The sequence below is a fragment of the Geotrypetes seraphini genome, chromosome 9, assembly GCF_902459505.1.
Source record: "Geotrypetes seraphini chromosome 9, aGeoSer1.1, whole genome shotgun sequence".
NCBI classification, from domain to species: Eukaryota; Metazoa; Chordata; class Amphibia; order Gymnophiona; family Dermophiidae; genus Geotrypetes; species Geotrypetes seraphini.
This window is the reverse complement of record NC_047092.1, coordinates 119,785,630-119,805,948: the sequence shown is the minus strand read 5'-3', so window position 1 is coordinate 119,805,948 and position 20,319 is coordinate 119,785,630. Positions and strand designations below refer to the sequence as shown.

Below are 20,319 nucleotides of genomic sequence, written 5' to 3'. Positions count from 1 at the left end.
CATGTATGTTCCTGGAAGTGGAACTAACACCTTCACACATATTTATGTTTATTTAAAAAGCTTAATATACCGCCTGGATTGATATACTCTAAAATGTTTATTTTGGTTTTTTTTTAAAGATTCAGAAGGTCTAAGGAGGGGGGAAGAGAGAGGGAATAGTGCCACTCTTACACCACTGGCCCAGAGGAAATGGAGAAATAACCAAGATACCTCTGGGTATTCCTTCAATCTGGCTCTGAGAATGGACCCTGAGATCCGTTCTATCTTTCTAGCCCAATTAGTTAACTAGTTATCTAACTGATCCAGGAGCTAAACAGTCCAGAACCTCATCCATCACAATGGACCCTTCAACTCTCTGTTAAAGACTGAAAAATACTACTGAGCTGCAGTTTTCACGATGCCCTTTATAGGGCAGAGCTGGCAAGTAATTGGCTTTGCCTCCCATAAACTGGTTAGCAGGTATAATGCTTGTTCTGAATGGTCTGCTAGTGCAGATAATGAATTCCACTTTTAATTTTGAGGACTGGACCATTGGTTTGACCCAGTAAGGCTATTCTTATGTCTTATGATTTTAAAGAATAAAGTGAATCTTATTATAAAGTACACAACTGACCTTACTGGTCAGACCAATGGTCCATCAAGCCCAGTAGCCTGTCCTCATGGTGGCCAATCCAGGTCACTAGTACCTGACAAAAACCCAGAAAGTAGCAACATTACATGTTACAGATCCAGGGCAAGCAGTGGCTTCCCCATGTCTTTCTCAATAACAGACTACGGACTTTTCCTACAGGAAATTGTCTAAACTTTTCTTAAAATCAGCTACGCTATCTGCTCTTAACACAACCTCTGGCAATGTGTTCCAGAGCTTAACTATTCTCTGAATAAAAAAATATTTTCTCCTATTGGTTTTAAAAGTATTTCCCTGTAACTTCATTGAGTGTCCCCTAGTCCTTGTAATTTTGGATGGCGTGAAAAATTGATCCACTTGTACCCGTTATAATCCAGGATTTTGTAGACTTCAATCATATCTTCCTTCAGTTGTCTCTTCTCCAAGCTAAAGAGCACTAAGCTTTATAGTCTTTCCTCATATGAGAGGAGTTCCATCCCATTTATCATCTTGATTGTTCTTCTTTGAACCTTTTCTAGTGCCACTATATCTTTCTTGAGATAAGGAGACCAGAATTGAACGCAATACTCCAGGTGAGGTTGCACCATGGAGCGATACAGCGGCATTAAAACATTCTTAGTCTTATTAACCATCCCTTTTTAAATAATTCCTAGCATCTTGTTTGCTTTATTGGCCTCCGCCACACATTGGTCGGAAGGTTTCATCGTATTGTCTACAATGACACACAGATCCCTTTCTTGGACATTAACCCCCAAGGCGGACCCTAGCACCCGGTAACTGTGATTTGGGTTATTCTTCTCAATATGCATCACTTTGCATTTGTCCACATTAAATTTCATCTGCCACTTGGACACCAAGGCTTCCAATTTCCTAAGGTCTGCCTGCAATGTTTCACAATCAATGTTTCACAATCAATGTTTTAACAACTATGAACAGTTTAGTGGCATCTGCAAATTTAATCACCTCACTCGTCATTCCAATTTCCATATCATTTATAAATAAGCTAAATAGCACCAGTCCCAGTTCAGATCCCTGCGGCATTCCACTGTTTACTCTCCTCCATTGAGAAAAATGACCATTTAACCCTACATTCTGTTTTCTATCTGATAACCAATTCCTAATCTACAACTGAACTTTGCCACCTATCCCATGACTCTTTAATTTTCTCAGGAGTCTCTCATTTGGAACTTTGTCAAAAGCTGTCTGAAAATCTAGATACACTACTTCAACCGGCTCACCTTTATCTGCATGTTTATTCACACTTTCAAAGAAGTCATGCAACTTGGTGAGGCAAGATCTCCCTTGGCTGAACCCATGCTGACTCGGTCTCATTAAACCATGTTTGTCTATGTGTTCCACAATTTTATTTTTTTATAATTGTTTCCACCATTTTGTTCGGCACTGAAGTCAGGCTTACTGGTCTGTAATTTCTCAGATCTCCCCTGGAACCCCTTCTAAAAATCAGCATAACATTGGTCACCCTCCATTCTTCATTGATGAACTGATAAAGAGTGGACACATGAAACTTAAAGCAATGAAAGACTTGAGCTTTGAGTGGTGTCGCTAAGGTTCATTAGAGTTGGAAAATAAATTTGATAGGAGGGCTAAATATCAAATATGCACTGTTAAAGAATACATTTGCATATTTACACTGAGGTGTGAATGAGATATCTCAAGTAAACTATATAGCCTAAGTTGAATAATTGCTATATTTCTTAAAGCAGGTTGTTCTTGTATATGTACTTTTAAAATCTAATAAATAAAAAAGTAAAAAAAAGAATAATAAGCCAATTAGCTGCAAGAATTGGCCACTAACAATCAATTATTGGCGCTGACTGGAAACAATTTACATTTATGCATACATCTTCCTAGTCGGTATTCTATAAAGATACTTGTGTAAACTTTCAAGCAAGGATCTTAAAAGGGGGTGTGGCCATGGGAGGGACATGGGTAGGTCAGGGGCGTTCCTAGCATTTGCACACAGTGTTAAAAGATATGGCAGATCCATGCTTAATTTATGGGCGCAGATCCCGACGCTATGTGCTATTCTATAAATGGCGCCCAAATTGGAGCTCCATTTATAGAATAGTAATTAGCATTCTTTTTTTTTTTCAGTGCCCCAATTTAGGAGCCATTTAATGAATTTAGGCCAATGTGTGTAGGGCTGAGCCCTCTTCCATTTTGTTTATATTTGTATAGGTTTATTTGTATAATTATTTCTAATGTATTGTTCATTCTCTGCATAAAACTTTTGGGATTTGCAGGTTTTTAAATTTCCAAAATAAATTAAGGGCTCCTTTTACAAAGGTGCGCTAGTGTTTTTAGTGCGTGCTGAAGATTAGTGCGCGCAAACTATGTGCTAAACAAAAAATACTAACACAAGCTCTATGGAGGTGTTAGCGTTTAGCACGCGCTAAAACCGCTAGCGCACCTTAGTAAAAGGAGCCCTAAAAGAAATGTTCTTCATCTTTTCAGTCACAGGTAACAGTAGTTTTATCAATATTGCTCACTCATAGGACAAACCACGAAAATTACTCTGATAAATTTGATCAGGCAAAAAAAGGAAGGACAAGTGGAAAAGAGAAGACACAAGAAAAGAGGAGGGGAAAGGTAATAAGAGAGGGAAAGAAAGGAAGACAGATAGGAAAGACATTTTCAATTTTAATCACATCAAGAGAGTTTTCAACTTACCCACCACCAGCTCTTTCACTTCTTTCCAATGAATATCACTTCCAGATTCATGCACTAGAGTGACCGTAATTCGTCTCTGGATCCCCTTTGTGTAAAAAGGAAAAAAAAAGGCAATGAGATAAAGCCCAGAGATTTAACCTAGAATGCAGAAAATGCATGCATAGAGAGAGAAAATAAATAAATAAATAATGCAGTACCTGGTGCAGCAAGAAAGTCCCATGACATGGCATCCCTCCACGATGATCCACAACAGCAGGGATATAACTGTGAAAAAGAGAATGAGACACAAAAGCAGCAAGAGTAAAAATCATATCACAAAATCTGCAGAAAATAAGCTAAAATGGATTCATCGAGAACATACTATATAGCTTTCAAGCAATATGAGAGGGTGCTGAAATTTATTTATTTATTTATTTATTTATTTATTTTATTTAAAAAATGTATAATCTGCTTAAGTCCTAAGCAGCTTACAGATAAACATACACAATTATAGTCCAAGTTTTACAGTACACTTTACATTACATTACAAGACCTACATGTAATAAAAATGGGGAAAAAAAACATCTGCCAGCCTTATTTCCTTTCTTTAGAATTCTGAGTGTTATTTTGCTACTGTAATTAAAAAGAGTGTTATCTTATTCCTATGTGCATCGGAGCTTTTACTGCCATGTCCTGCGATAAAAAAATCCTAATACAGCTTGATAAAAGGGGGCCTTCATTAAGTGCCAATTTACAGAAATAAAATTCTCTGTTTTGACATTGTTTCAAATCATTGATTGAAGTATATACACATCATTCTCTTCTTGGCTGGACTGAAAACTTTTCAACACCCCTTCGTAAGATGTGCTCAGAAAAAAAAAATGTTCATTACTTTGTTTCATTTGAGGGATTATTTTAATTGTGTTTTAGTGCTTGACATTTTGCTCTAGCACATACTAATATAAAATAATTACACCAACTATGTGCTAACATGAATATTGCATGTTATTTCATTTTAGTACATTCTGAATGACATAATAAGAGATAAAATGAAACAAACTGAGCAGAACGAAAATGCCCAGCCCTACAAATCGATCTATTTATAAAGAAGCACTGTAAGTACAAGACAATTCGTTGTAATGCAAATGTGTGCTTTCTATTGCTATTCATTTAAGCAATTCATTTTAAACTATTATGCAGAGCCTTTTTAACTAAAGCCACAAGCTCATGACATTTTTGAATACTCATTTTTTTTAAAAACTTCATTTTAATGAGCTACTTTGCACAATTTTGCACCACAGTAACTCATTTAGGGAGGAAATTCATCAAAGGGTGCTAGGCACATTAGTGCACACTAACCACTAAAGATGCCCATAGGAATATAATGGGCATCTTTAGTGGTTAGTGCGTGCTAACGTGTTACGTGCATTAATGTGATTGCACACTCTTTGATGAATTCCCTCCAAGTGTGTACTAGACCTTGTATGAAAAATTTATAAAATGATTGTAAAACTAAGGGCTCCTTTTACTAAACATAGAAACATAGAAATATGACGGCAGATAAGGGCTACAGCCCATCAAGTCTGCCCATACCATTGACCCCCTTTTAAGTCTACTGGCCCCCTTAACTCTACTGACCTGCTCTATTAAGTCTATATCCTAGCGACCCTATTCATTGGTATGACTCTCGCAGTGATCCCATTTATTCTTGAAGTCTGGGATACTGCGGGTCTCGATCACCTGTACTGGAAGCTTGTTCCAATGCTCTATCACTCGTTCCATGAAGAAGTACTTCCTGACGTCTCCACGAAACTTCCCTCCCCTGAGTTTGAGCGGATATCCTCTTGTGTTCGAGGGTCCTTTGAGAAGAAAGATATCTTCCACCTCGACCCGTCCCGTGATGTACTTAAATGTCTCAATCATGTCTCCCCTCTCCCTACGCTCCTCGAGAGTATAGAGCTGCAATTTGTTCAGTCTCTCTTCGTACGAGAGACCCTTTAGCCCCGAGATCATCCTGGTGGCCATCCGCTGAACCGATTCAATTCTGAGCACATCTTTACGGTAATGTGGCCTCCAAAATTGCACACAGATGAGGTCTCACCATGGCTCTGTATAATGGCATCATGACCTCAGGCTTCCAGTTGACGAAACTTCTCTTGATACAACCCATCATCTGCCGTGCCTTGGATGAAGCCTTCTCCACTTGAGTAGCAGTCTTCATGTCTGCATTGATGATCACTCCCAAGTCTCGTTCTGCTGTAGTCTTAGTCAAAGTTTCTCCATTCAAGGTGTAAGTTCTGCATGGATTTCCATTTCCGAGATGCATGACCTTACATTTCTTGGCGTTGAAGCCCAGCTGCCAGACAGAGGACCAACTTTCTAAAGTACGGAGGTCCTGTTCCATAGTATTCTGCAGATTGTAGCCGTTTATGATATTGCATAGTTTGGCATCATCAGCGAATAAGGTTACCTTACCTTGAAGCCCTTGAGTCAAATCCCTAATGAATATGTTGAAGAGGAGTGGACCCAGGACTAAGCCCTGTGGCACTCTGCTGGTCACTTCCGACGTTTTGGAGAGGGTACCGTTAACCATCACCCTCTGAAGTCTGCCACTTAGCCAATCTTTAACCCATGCAGTTAGTGTTACTCCTAACCCCATCGATTCCATCTTGTTCAGCAGTCTGCGGTGTGGGACGCTGTCAAAAGCCTTGCTGAAGTCAAGGTATACGACGTCTAAGGACTCTCCCGAGTCCAGCCTTCTTGTTACCCAGTCAAAGAAGCTGATAAGATTGGACTGGCAGGACCTACCCTTGGTGAATCCATGTTGACTGGGGTCCCGGAGATTCCCCTCATTCAAGACCGTATCTAATTTATGCTTAATTAGTGTTTCCATGAGTTTACACGCTATTGAAGTGAGACTCACCGGTCTATAGTTCGCAGCCTCAGCCTTGCAACCCTTTTTATGCAGAGGAATGACGTTGGCTGTTTTCCAGTCCAACGGAACTTTCCCCGTGCTTAGTGAGAGATTGAAGAGCACGGCCAACGGTTCCGCCAGAACATCTCTCAATTCTCTAAGCACTCTTGGGTGTAAATTGTCCGGTCTCATGGCCTTGTTCTCCTTGAGCCTTGTCAGCTCACTGTAGATGTCTTCAGGTGTGAACTCAAAATTCTGAAACGGGTCTTCCGCAATTTGTTTTGCCTTCAACTGTGGTCCGTGTCCCGGTGCCTCACAGGTGAAGACTGAGCAGAAATATTCATTTAGTATTTCGGCTTTTTCAGAATCCGCCACTGCGTAGTTTCCGTCCGTTCTTCTAAGGCGTACTATGCCGTCTGTGTTCCTTTTCCTATCACTAATATACCTGAAAAAAGATTTGTCCCCTTTTTTAATGTTTTTTGCCAAAGTTTCTTCCACTCAAAGTTTGGCCTCCCTAACTGCTGTTTTGACCGCTGCAGACCTGGTCTTATATTCTACTTTAGTTTCCCTTCTCTGCGTACGTTTGTAGGAAAGAAATGCTGTTTTCTTCTCCTTAATGAGGTACGAGATCTCCTCAGTGAACCATTTGTCTACCGATTTTATGTAGCGATTAGTAGCTTCGTGTATGGATGATTTCAGGTACGATCACATAGCTTCCACATTACCGGTCTCTGCTTGGTCCTGCAGCGTCTGATGGATGAAATCTCCCATGCGTGTGCCCCGGAAGTTAAGTATCTTTGTTTTTGTGATTGATTTAGGGAATCCTTTCCTAAGGTTGAACTATACCATGTTATGGTCGCTGGAGGCTAGCGTATCTCCTACCAAGACCTCTGAGACGCTTTCCCCGTTGGTGAGTACCAGGTCAAGGATCGCCTGGGCCCTAGTGGGCTCTGTTACCATCTGTTTTAGTTGTGCACCATTTATGGAGGCCAAAAGCCTCTTGCTGCTACTGGTGGTTGCTGAAAATGTGTTCCAGTCTGCATCAGGCATGTTGAAGTCCCCAAGCAGTACAGTGTCGCCCCGTAGAGTGATATTCTCTATGTCCTCAATTAATTCTAAGGTGCGCTAGCGTTTTTAGTGTGCACTACATTGCCCCGCACTCTAACTCTGCGCTACGCGCCAAAAACTAACGCCAGCTCAATGGTGGCGTTAGCGTCTAGCATGCGGCAATGCAGTGCACTAAAACTGCTAGTGCAGCTTAGTAAAAGGAGCCCTAAGTCTCCCATGAAAATAGGACAAATCCCTGAAAATTTGGTGGGGTTGTGCATTTGTGGTCGTTTTGCATTATTTTCTACATACGGTCCATCTTTGTGAAGCCACTTCACACTTCACTACATCAGCCTTTGAAATTTAAATCTTGAGGAGCAATTAGTACTTAAAACATTTGGGAGCTCTTTGCAGATTCTTAGGGGGAAGATTATCATCATGGGCTACCATTAAGACAGGTTATTTTACCACAAATTATGCTTTTTTAGCACAAATCCCATTTTATACAATGAGACCTCATTAGTAATAACCCAGGTTAAAGTTAAAATAACCTATCTTAATGGTACCCCATACTGATAACTTCCCCTATAGTCACTTCTACTATTCTGAATCTAAATAAAACAGGATACTCTTATACTGAACCTCACTGGAACCTTGTGAAACATCGCACAGAAATGTGAATAAATACTGAGTGAATTTAGCAAAGGCAAGTTTTAAATTTGGGATCAAAGCCATAAATATCATAATTTAATTAGATTAAAGGCAGGGGCATAGTTACCATTGAGCAAGCCCAGAAGAATGCCCAGAGCTGCCCATTGGTAGGGGGCCACCTACAGATGAACCCCCCCCCTTCTTCTCCCACCCTGTGCTCAAGTCTGCTGTTCCTTATTCACCCACCCATCAGTCCTCCTAAGGCTGCAGTGGGTCATGGTAGACAGAGGCTGAAAGCTGCCTCTCTATGGCCAGAAGGGATTTTTCTCTGTACGTCTCACCTCTCTGATGTAACTTCCTGTAGGTGGGACGTGGCAGAGGAAAAGTTCTGTTGGCTAGATAGAGGCAGCTTTCAGCCTCCTCTATACCACAACTCACTGTAGCCTTAGAAAGACCAGCAGGTGGGTAAAGAGGAGCTACAGCAACGTTGGACCCAGGTGCAGGGTGGAGGGGACCTGCAGTGATGCTGGGCATGAGGAAGGGAGTAGCTGAAGTGATGCTGAGCAGGTAGAGGAGCTGGAGCTGGAGTGATACTGGGCTGGGAAGCAGAAGAAAGTGAAAGAAAGAGAGACCGTGACCAAAGGAGAGGGGGAAAATTCCCTGCGCTAAAAACTGCTATTGTTGTTTAGTAAAAAGGGAGGGGGGTATTTGTCTATTTTTGTATGGTTGTTACTGAGGTGACAGTGCATAGAATCATCTGCTTTGACCTCTTTGAAAAAACCCCGGAATAGGAATGATAATTAACATTTTCTATGCGTACAATGTGCATTGTGTTTTTTTTAATTTTATTGTTGGTAGATCATTTTGACTTGGTCATTTTAAAAGTAGCTCGCGAGTCAAAAAAGTATTGGCACCCCTGACCTAGATTAAGGAGAGAGAGAGAGAGAGAGACACCGAGACCCTGAATCAAGCCTTCAGTCTACCTGTGATGCAGCATTTATTTTGTATTTCACTGTTTCTTTGAAATGCTCTTCCAGTTTTGCTTCATAAGGAATCATCTTTAAAAAAAAAATCAAAACTTTATTAAAAACTAATTTTTTTCAGAAGGCTTTCAGGGACTTTCTCGGATTGTTGGACTCTTAGGAGTTGTAAGTGATTTATTAGATTTTAACATTTGTCCCCCTGTCCAACCTGAGGCAGATCAGTAGTGGCAGGCAGCTTTTGGCTCTGGTCAGCTCTGTGTCTGGAGGTCAGTATTCCCTCTGCCCGGGAAGTCATTCCTTTGTTGAGTGAATGTGGCAGGCTGTGTTTAATTTATGGTAGGAAGGTACGAGAAGAATGTGTGTCGAACTCATCCAGCCGGCTCTCACCTCTGTGTGAACTGTCATTCTTAGAGAGAAATAATTCATTTGGTTATTGGTCATGTGAACTCTGGACATGTCCAGAAATCCTCTTCTGTAATCCGCCTTGAACTGCAAGGTAATGGCGGAATAAAAATCACTAATGTAATGTAATATAGTATGATTGTTCTCTTTGGTTGTGTGATAAATTTTATATATGAATTATGATGTTCCTTTCTACTCTGCTTTTTATTTTAATATTTTGTATACTGCTTTGGCCTGCTTGTCAGTAAAAGCAGTATATAAAGCATATATAAACATAAACGAAGAGGTGGGAGGCAGTGGCGTACCAAGGGGGGGCGGTCTGCCCCGGGTGCCAGCCCTAAGGGGGTGCTCCTGGCCTTGCCGTTCAGTCCCCCCCCAACCCCCGAAGGACCGCTCGCCCCACTGACCTTCCTGCACCACCTATGAAGCAGCCCGCAGCAGGATTGCGACGTCAGCGATCCCTGAGTTGCTTGGGCGCTGCTTTCTGCCCCGCGTTCCCGCCCTTCCTCTGATGTCAGAGGAGGGGCGGGACCGCAGCGCAGGAAGCAACGCCTAAGCAGCGCAGGGATCGCTGACGTCGCGATCCTGCTGCGGCTGCTTCATAGGTGGTGCGGGGAGGCCAGGGGGGCGAGCGGTCCTTCGGGGTGGATCGGGGCATCAGGCCTTCAGTGTGGGGCGGGCGGGCAGGCAGGCAGGCTTTCAAGGAGGAGGGGGGTGACAGGCAGGCAGGCCTTCAAGGGGGGGGCAGGCCTTCGGGGGGGTGTGCAGACCTTGAAGGGGTGCAGGCCTTCAAGGGGGAGGGACAGGCCTTCAAGGGGGGGGGCAGGCAGGCCTTCATGGGGGGGACAGGCCTACAAGGGGGTGGGACAGGCCTACAAGGGGGTGGGACAGGCGTTCAAGGGGGGGGACAGGCCTTCGGGGGGGTGCAGACCTTCAAGGGGGTGCAGGCCTTCAAGGGGGGACAGGCCTTCAAGGGGAGGGGACAGGCAGGCAGGCCTTCAAGGGGGGGACAGGCCTACAAGGGGGGGGACAGGCCTACAAGGGGGTGGGGCAGGCCTTCAAGGGGGGTGCAGGCCTTCAAGGGGGTGCAGGCAGACCTTTAAGGGGGGACAGGCCTTTGGGGGGACCCTGGTTTAGAAATACATGGAGGGAAGGGGGTGTTCAAAGAGACGTGCATATGCCAAACTTTGGGGGGGGAAGAAATAATGGGTCTGAAAATAGAGGAGAGGGAGAGAGATGATGGACCATGGGATTTAGAGAGGGAGGAAAGGAACAGAAAGGGAGAGAAATTGGACACAAGGGATGGTGTGGAGGAGGGATAAAGATACTGGATAGGAGGGTAATTGGGAAAAGAAAGGGAGAGCTGGTGGACTCTGGGGTGGTGGGGAAGGAGGGAGAGATGCCGGATGAAAGGGTAGTTAAGCTATCCATACAAGCACGAATCCAATTCAAATTCTACTGCCTGATATTCAAAACATTACACGGCTCTTCCCCCTCCTATCTAAACAACCGCTTAAACCAAATCTCCACCTCAAGACACAGAAGAACCTCGAACCCTTTCGCCTTCCCCCCACTCAAAGGCACACAACGCAAGAAAATGTTTGACAACCTTCTGGCAACACAAGCAGCAAAAATCAACCATTCCATCTCCAATCTTATGACAATATCAGACAACTTCAAAACATTCAGAAAAGAAATCAAAACCCTGCTTTTCAAAAAATTCATCCAAATATCTTAACCCCTCCTCTTTTACCTCCAGAAGATTCACCTACCTTCAGATAACCTTCCCCCAAATTACCCACCTTAACACCTTCCAATTAAACAAATACCATAAATAGATTGTAACCTACCCTCTCTAACTGCATTCCATATGTATTTTTCATACAGTTCTTCACTGTCAGTTTAATTTCCATCCTATAAGTTCACATAGAATTTTTCTTTTTTCAACCATCTTTATTTTCTCTTCTTTATTAATTTCCAGGTACTTTAGTTAGATTGTGAGCCTTCGGGACAGTAAGGGAATTTTTTAAGTACCTTCTTACTTCTCATTTATAATCTTAATGTATATTTTCTTCAAACCGCTTAGAACCTAACGGATGTAGCGGTATATAAGAAATAAATTACATTACATTACATTACATTAAGAAAAGGTGGATCTGTGGAGGGAGATGAAAAAAAGGAAAGATACCAGACTTCCTGGGGAGGGAAGGGAAATGGAAAGGGAGGACAGAGTTGGCAGATGGATGGTTAGCATTCAGAAAGAAGAAAGAAGGAGACCCTGGCAAGCAAGTTATCAGAAGAAAACCAGAGCCTTGGACCAACAAGATTTGAAATATAACCAGACAACAAAAGGTAGAAAAATTAATTTTATTTTCTGTTTTGTGATTACAATATGTCAGATTTGAAATGTGTATCCTGCCAGAGCTGGTGTTGGACTGCAAACGTGAGCTAGGATTTAACAGAGAGAGGAAAAGTCCTTTTTGTTTCTTTATTTTATTTACACCACAGCGCCAGTGTGGTTAGGAGAAGCCAAAGGTGGTGAAAAAGCTATAAAACCCACCAGGAGTTTTGAAAAAAATCACCCTACTGGGCAGGAAAATCGAATTGAAAAACCAATTCAATAGGCTGAATCGAATCAAAATTTTTTTCCCTGAATCTGGAAGCATTAGTTTGCGTTACTGTCTTAGACTTTAGGACCTGGGATTGGGGAGAGATGGCATCCTCAGTACTTTATAATGCAAGTGAAACGAGGATTTGGTCAGACTTTTGAAGGGTCTGCAGAAAAAAAATATTGTATAGGCCGGGGACATGAGACAGCAGGAAATGGGAACTTTTCTTCCTTCTATTTTTGTGCATGGAAAGGCTGAGGATGTCAGAGAGTTCAGTTAAAATATGTGCTTTATAAGAAAATATAATAATGTGTTTTATAAAGTTTATAGCATAGCTGGCCTACCCAGTGATGTGTTCCTAGTGGTGGTGGTGGCAGCGTGTCCATGTGTTGAGAGGAAGAGGTGGTCTGGGAAATTCTGCTGAGCAAACGCCGGGCCCATTTCTACCCCCAGTTAGTCCACTCCACTCAACTGGTTCACACACTGAGTGGGTCTTTGGGTGTTGTTTTGGGATCTCTTCCAGTGGTTTATCAGTATCTCCTTCTGGTCCAAGGAAGGAAACTTTGTTATCCTTAGCATTGACCTACAGAATATGTTTGTAACAGCGCTGCTTGTGTGGCATTAGGCTATGTAGTGATCGAAAGAAAAAAACAGACCTTTGCACATTTTTGCACTATATGGTGGGTGTATGAGGAGATTCACATTTCCTGCACAGCTAAGTCCATGTGAAGTTACCTTGTGCTGTATTTGACATCTAGCAAGGTCTCTGTTTGAAAGGAAAGATCTAAACTTAAAAATGAAGTGGCCAGAAGTTATGGTAAAAGCAGATAGTGTAGCTGGTTTTAAGAAAGATTTGGACAAATTCCTAGAGGAAAAGTCCATAATCTGTTATTAAGACATGGGGGAAGTGTCTGCTTGCCCTGGATCGGTAGCATGGAATGTTGCTACTCTTTGGGTTTTGACCAGGTATTAGTGTCCTGGATTGGCTACCATGAGAATGGGCTATTGGGCATGATGGACCATTGGTCTGACCCAGTTAGGCTATTCTTATGTTATGTTCTCATCTGTAGGGGCCTTTGTTTTCACTTCTTATTTTAATGTATTTTTTTTCTGAGAACTTATCAGTGTTTTTTATAATGGGAACAAAAATGGAAGAGAATTAATGTGTGTGGAATGGAGGGGTAACTAATTTCTTCAGCTAAATAATTCAATCCACCTCAACCAGACATAGGAGAACTCACACACCATTCACACACCCTCCAACCAAAAACGTCAAAAGAAAAAAAACTGTTCGACAACCTCCTAGCCATTTGAGCTGCAACACTCGACCCCCAACTCTACAACCTATTGACCTCGACCACAAACTACAAAACCTTCAAAAAAGAAATAAAAACCCTTCTATTCAAAAAACACATAAAACCGAACTAACACAATCAGAACTGTCCCAAGCATCACCTGCTTATGTACTCCATATGTACTTCTGATGTCATGACAATTCAGACATAATTTATGTTATGTTATGTTTGGAATATAAGAAAATTTTCACTGCCTGTTTCTATTCTGACCATTTATTCCGTTTCATGGTCATTACAAAAAATATTTTTTTACATGGGAGGGGGGGTGTCAAAAAATGATGGGCCCCGGGTGCCACATACCCTAGGCACGCCACTGGTGGGAGGAAAGAAAGAGAGAGAGAGTGAACTGAGACCCTGGACCAAGGAAGAGAGAGAAAGAGAAGGGAGTGAAAGAAGAGATGCCTGAATGTCCCTTTTGAAAGAATCACACGAATCCTGCAGCACATCCATATGTTCCTCATTTATCCATCTCTTCCTGCCGCTCTTTGATGGTCCCAGTTTCCTGTTTGATTAGGCAGTCCTTTGTACTCAGCAACTGTGCTGTAATCATCTTCTGATTCCTCAGAAAGTATTGGCAACATTTTACCCTCACACAGCTGCAAACACCACTCAAATCGCTAATGCTGAGCTCACCCCAAAGAAGCAGTCCACACTTACAACTCAAGTTTCAAGTTTATTATGTTTTGATATACAGTCGACTCCACCCAAGTGCACGTTGGTTAAGCGCACGCTTTGGTTATCCGCAGCCTATCACAGTCCCATTTTTCTTACATTAAAGTCAATGGACGTAAATTCTGGATATTTACAATTCGGATAAGCACACAATCTGCTTATGCGCACTGATGTTATAGATTCAACCTCTATTCTTTCATGTTACGTTCACTCTGGTTAAATGAAATCACATTCTGACTGGGAATGGCTAGGCTTTACACAGCAGCTTAAGTGCTGAGACAGCTGGGAAAGTGAGTGCTCCACTTCCACTCAAGCTGTAGGGCATAGCTTTCCTGTACTTTAGGCCCTCGCGCCATATTTAAACTGAGCCGACTTAACTACAGCCTCCCCCTACACTCCCCCCCACTCCTATTAAGCACACGTGGAGACCCAGTCCGAAGGGTGTGCACTTAAGCAGAGTCGACTGTACCGCTTTAATACCAAAGCAGTTTACAACATAAAACATTTTTTATAATAAAAATGATTAAAAACAAGGGAAAGAACATATATATGTAAATTTGAATTGTCACAAGAGGAAAAAAGGGGAGGGTTTCCAATTTATAAAATAAAAAATTGAAAAGGTAATGGGAAGAACAATATGGAGAAGGGGAAGAACAATATGGAGAAGGGGAAGACTTAGGTAATCCATTTAACTAAATCTCAAAAGCATCCTTAAAGAGAAAGGTTTTAAGGTTAGTTTTAAAATGATTAGAGGTAGTTTCCAGTCTTAATGCTAAGGGGACGGCATTCCATAGAGTGGGAGCGACAAACATTGTCTTTTCTCCTTGATTGACTTCTGTGTTGGCGTAATTCTCCCTGGTTATGTTTGTCTAGAGTGGCATGAACTCCAAAAACAAAAGTTCTTCATCATCCCAGAGGACAGTTGCCATGGCTTTGTCTGCAGATTTTTCTGTCTTGAACTTTTTTTGGGGTGGAGGATGACTTGTACTTCCACTGCATTGACTCCATTTTGGACTCAGGATCTCTATGATAGACCTAAGTCTTATCTCCAGTCACCAAATGATGAAAAAAAAAAATTCACTTGGTCTTCACAGAGCATCTCCAAGTTCTCCTGACAGCACTGGAGCCTTGTAACCTTCTGACATGGCATCATCATTCTTGGAACCCATCTTGCACTAACCTTGGACATGCCCAACCTTTCATGAATTATTTTCCAAATTGTACCTGCCAAGATGCCCATTTCTTCAGCTATTCAGGAAACCTTAATTTGTTTGTCTGACAAAATTAAATCCTGCAGTCATGCATTCATGGATCTCCTTTGGTTTTTTTCCCTTCTTTTGTGAGAAATTTTAACAATGAATGGTGTTCCAAATCTAGCAGTTTCTTACTTGATTCACACGAGGACTCTCTTGACATCCAGTCTCTTGGAATGTTAGACTCGAACTGAGTTGCAACTGTGCATGAGTAACCTTGAGACATGTCACAATATACACAGACTTGTTTCAACATGCTTGCTACATTCTTTCATATGAGAATTCACGGAGCCAGTCAAGAAGCTGCTCAGCACCGAGCAGGAGTGCCAAAGCGCGCTCCTGCTCAGTGCCACTCAATGGCTGAAGAAGCCAGAACTCAGGGCAGCCACGGAAGCGACCGACCGACCGGGTTAGCAGCGGGGCAGGAGTGCGGAAAGCTCGCTCCTGCCTGCTGCACCTCAAGACCACCAAGGATTCCAGCAGCAGAGGAGGTAGGACAGACAGGGTGCAGATTTCATAATTTAGAATATCATAATTTAGATAATCGGCGTATAAGACACATCCCTTATTTTAAGTTTATTTTGAGGGGAAAAAAGTGCGTCCTATATACCAGCAAATATGGTACTTATCATCCTTCCATCTGATCTCACTTTCATTTCTAGCATCTCATGTTTCCCATGAGTTCCTTATACACATTTACTCTTTTAGATTGCACTTTGTCCTTAGCATTCCTCATTATCTGTACGCATTCACTCTTTTAGTTTTTACTTCGTCCAGATTGATAACTTCCCCCCTAACTGAATATATTGACTATTGTTTTTGCATATGATTTTATGGCTCTTTCAATGTACTCCACTTAGATCAGGTATTAGCTATAATAATAATAACTTTATTTTTCTATACCGCCATAGTCAGACGACTTCTAGGCGGTTCAACATAAAAAAAAGCTGGACATTCAGCGAATTACAAATGCATGAGGGGAAAGTTACCGAAGAAAGGGTTGTAGTGGAGCTGTATTGGCAGAAAATAAAATGAATAAATGATATACTGTATAATGTGCCAGTTCTTGGGCCGCATACTGATTCCATCACTGATTGACATTGCTGCAAACCTTTTCCAAAAATTCTGCTGTCTGAAGATGTGTGCCCCAAAGCTTCCTATACCCAGTGGTATAGTAAAGAGGGGGGGAGGGGGGGCAGGACCTCCCTGATCACTGTCTTCACAGAGGACGCCGATGCTTCTCCTCCTCTTCGCTCCTCTGCATACTTCTTTACATGTTTGCCGGCATAAGCAGTATTGTTCAGTTGCCACACTGGTGAACATGTCAAGCGGTACGCAAGGGGCAGGAAGCACTCAAGAGTGGGAGGGGCGCTCAAACGGCAGGGAAGAGTGGGATGCATGGCGCAGTGATGCCGGGTGCCATTACCCTGGCTGCCAACCCCCCTTTTTAAGCCACTGCCTATATACCCTTCCACTAATTCAGCTCTGCTAAGGTGTTTCCCATCTGCACGATGAGCAGGAGATACAACGTTCTGGAAAGGTGATAAAAGTCAATGGAGAAACTGATACTCACTCGCCGTTGGCTTCCAGTTCACAGATCTCAAAGAACACCATTAGGTCATATTTGCAGTGGCAAGGACCGACATTGGGACGAGTCATGTTGCTCAGTTTTGTTGCAGGCACTGCAACAAATTTAAAACAAGACTTATGATAAGAGAAAAAGCAAGACAGGATTCATAAGAAAGAAAAAAAGAGAGAAAAAAGAATAGCAAACATCTAACTGCAACCCACACAGAGAGAATATTCACAGACATCATTATGTGTGTACTGTATAATGAATGTGTATAGAGTAGGGCTCTTATTTTTAGAAGTCCTGGTTACAGTTTACACATGTATATCAAATAAATGTTGAAATGTGAGATTTATGCAAGTAAATCTGCAACATGCACAAATGGCAAGGGGGCAGGGCTGGGCGTATGTGAATTCTCCATTTCAGAAGGGGCATGCATGTCTATGATCAACAAGATGTTGAGATTTACAGCTGCACCTGGGTATATAGAGGTTTTGTGAAAGTGCTCACTTTAGGGCTGATGCTCAAAATCTAACACTGGCACTAAAAACAATTAGCATCAGCATTGCGCACCAACTAATGCTCTAATGGTTTCAGCGCAGACTGCATTTAAATGCAGTGGTGTAGCGAGGGTAGGAGATGCCCGGGGCAGCAGCATGCCCCTGCCCGCTTCTCTGCCCTCACATTCCTTCCCCACCCACCCCCACCCCCGCCACTTGTGCACCTTTCCTTTCCCTCCTGTACCTCTTTGGCTCTTTGCCAGCATGCCAGCCTCGGCTCTCCCTCTGACATCACTTTGTGTCCCACACATACTTGATGACATCATATGCATGTGCGGATGCCTTCCAGATGCAGTCCCAAGCTCAGGCAGAGCAGGGGCCTTTCCTGACGCCTCCAACCATTGCCAAACTAGTCTCCAGTGGCTTGCAACAGGAGTTCTTGATCCTGAACCAACTGATGTGTCTCCACCTGTGGGTGACCCCCATTGCCTCCTCATTACTCCCAGGCCCCCCCCTGAAGGTAAAACAAAATTTAGGCTGGACTCAGAGGGAGTCCAAAACCCAGACAAACTGCCGGGTTTTAGAAAACTGTCTGGACACCAGACAGTCCTCTCAAAAGAGAACATGTCTGGGTAAATCCAGACGAATGGTAACCATACATAGAGCAGGCAGGATAAACCGCTGTCTTGTATCCAATTTTTTCTGCATTGCTTTAAACATCTTAAGACCAATACGCATAAGAATTTATGCAATTATCTTTGGAATTAACTGCATAAATTGGCTCAGTACTGCAGATTAGTGACTTGTGCATTAGATTTCATTTTGCATTGCTTCAGCCAACAACACTGTGCATTCCTGAAAGCAGCAACACAATGACATGGTAGGTTACCAGCTGTCCAGATTTCCTCAGACATGTCCTCCTTTTCGAGGACATGTCTAGGGGTCCGGAAGGCTGCTCAAAACCCAGCACTTTGTCCGGGTTTTGACAAGCTTCCTCCACATCGCGTCGGGCAGGAGGGCATCTGCGCATGCCCTCCTGCCTGACGAGAGCAGGCAGCAGGTGGCAGGCCTGGGTGGGGCTAGGGCGGGATTGGTGCCGGACTGGGGCATAATGGGGTAGGGACGGGTGGAACTGGGCAGGCCTGGGGAGGGGGGGAGCGGGTCTAGGAGTCCGGGTTTGACTAATGTAAAATCTGGCAACTCGTCAGGCCTACTATTTACAGTGACAGTATTGTGAGTCAAATAATTTCCATCCTCCCTAAACAATTCCCTACATCTCCAAAAGTTCCAATAACAAGCCCATCCCTGAATTCTACTTAATTCCATGCCCCCAACAACAGCCCCTTTAGCACATCCTCCTATTCCACTGATGTCAAAGCATCTGCTGGGAGTTTCATTGGCTAGTGGGTAGGCAGAAGAAATCCCCAGCTACTCCTCTTGCCTTTCATGTTCCCAGATTCAAAGCGGCATCACTCAATCCTTCAAAACAGTTTCAAAATACAACTATAGGAAGCAGACAGACCTCCAAATCATAACAGGCCATTTGCGATTGGATATCTCATATGAAACAGTCTTCACTTTTGCAGGACCATACTTAAGGAATTCCCTACTATTAGAAATTAAACTGGAACTCTCATATCCCAAATTCAAAAAGCATTAAGAGCAGGTTGAAGATTGGTTATTTCAACACACTTTCAAAACTTAAAGAGTAGTTATTCTTCCCACTTTTTTTTAAATTCCAAAACTGCATTTTTGCTTCTTTTATATTTTTTCTCTCTCTCTTTCATTATTTCTTCTCTTCTCTAGAATCTCTAGAATTGTAAACTTCTTAGCTGCATTAGTAATATGATTGGTGACATATCAAACTTTTATACATAAATAAAAAATAAATACAACTTGCCTGATTGATACACAATAGGGATTAAGGAGGATTCTACTCTTAACCCCTCCTGTAAGGGGTTGTCTGAATTCAGCAATTCTGAAAAACTGGACCATGAAAAGAAGCAACTGCAAATCCTGATGCTGAAATATTAAGACATACGAGTGCATTCTCTTTCTGAAATAGCAAATACATGTGCAGATTTTGGTGCTGTCTAAATCCCATCCAGGTCCTGCTCAAACTAAATCCCCTTGCAATCTACATGCAATGTGAATGGCCAAAAGTTTCCGCACTTTCATATTTTGGTGGAAAATGGTTGGGGCAGGAGAAGTGATAAAAGGGCACATTGTAGAATGTCATGTGACTAGTCAGTCAGGCAAACTAGCTCACTTTGCAGGTAGTGATGTAATTTGCTTTTGAGATATTTAATAGTGTTTAAAAAAATAAAAGTGTGGAAACTTCTTGAAGATCCCTTGTATAAAGTGGCTTTCTGAAATTGGTATGTACTAGTGCTGCCCGATTCAGGAAAAAAAATTTTGATTCAATTCAGCCTATTGAATTGGTTTTTCGATTTGATTCAAATTTGATTTTCCTGCCCAATTGGGTGGTTTTTTTTCAAACATCCTGATGGGTTTATTTTATAGCCTCTTCACCTCCTTTGCCTTCTCCTAACCACACTGGCGCTATGGTGTAAACAAAATAAAGAAATAAAAGGACTTTTCCTCTCTCTGTTAAATCCTAGCTCACGTTTGCAGTCTAACACCAGCTCTGGCAGGATACACATTTCAAATCTGACATATTGTAATCACAAAACATAAAATAAAATTAGTTTTTCTACCTTTTATTGTCTGGTCATTATTAAAATCTTGTTGGTCCCAAGCTCTGGTTGTCTTCTGATAACTTGCTTGCCAGGGTCTCCTTCTTTCTCCATGCTAACCATCCATCTGCCATCTCTGTCTTCCCCTTCCTTTTCCCTTCCCTCCCCAGGAGGTCTGGCATCTTTCCTTTTCTCATCTCCCTCCACAGATCTACCTTTTCTTAACTACCCTTTCTCCAGCATCTCTCCCTCCTTACCCACCACCCCAGGGTCCACCATCTCTCCCTTTCTTTTCCCAACTACCCTCCTATCCAGAATCTCTATCCCCCCTCCACACCATCCCTTGTGTCCAACTTCTCTCCCTAAATC

General features: G+C 42.5%; 1 protein-coding gene across 3 annotated transcripts in view; it reads right to left on the bottom strand.

Moving 5' to 3' along the window:
* Window positions 1-20,319, bottom strand: part of KIF1A (kinesin family member 1A) — a 627,076-nt gene that overhangs the window by 153,107 nt on the left and 453,650 nt on the right. For all 3 annotated transcript variants that reach the window (XM_033958697.1, XM_033958695.1, XM_033958696.1), the window contains 3 exons: window positions 16,758-16,866; window positions 3,517-3,583; window positions 3,320-3,404 (listed from right to left, as the gene is read on the bottom strand). In XM_033958697.1, the coding sequence (XP_033814588.1) occupies window positions 3,320-3,404; window positions 3,517-3,583; window positions 16,758-16,866 (261 nt within the window). The remainder of the gene's footprint in view (window positions 1-3,319; window positions 3,405-3,516; window positions 3,584-16,757; window positions 16,867-20,319) is intronic.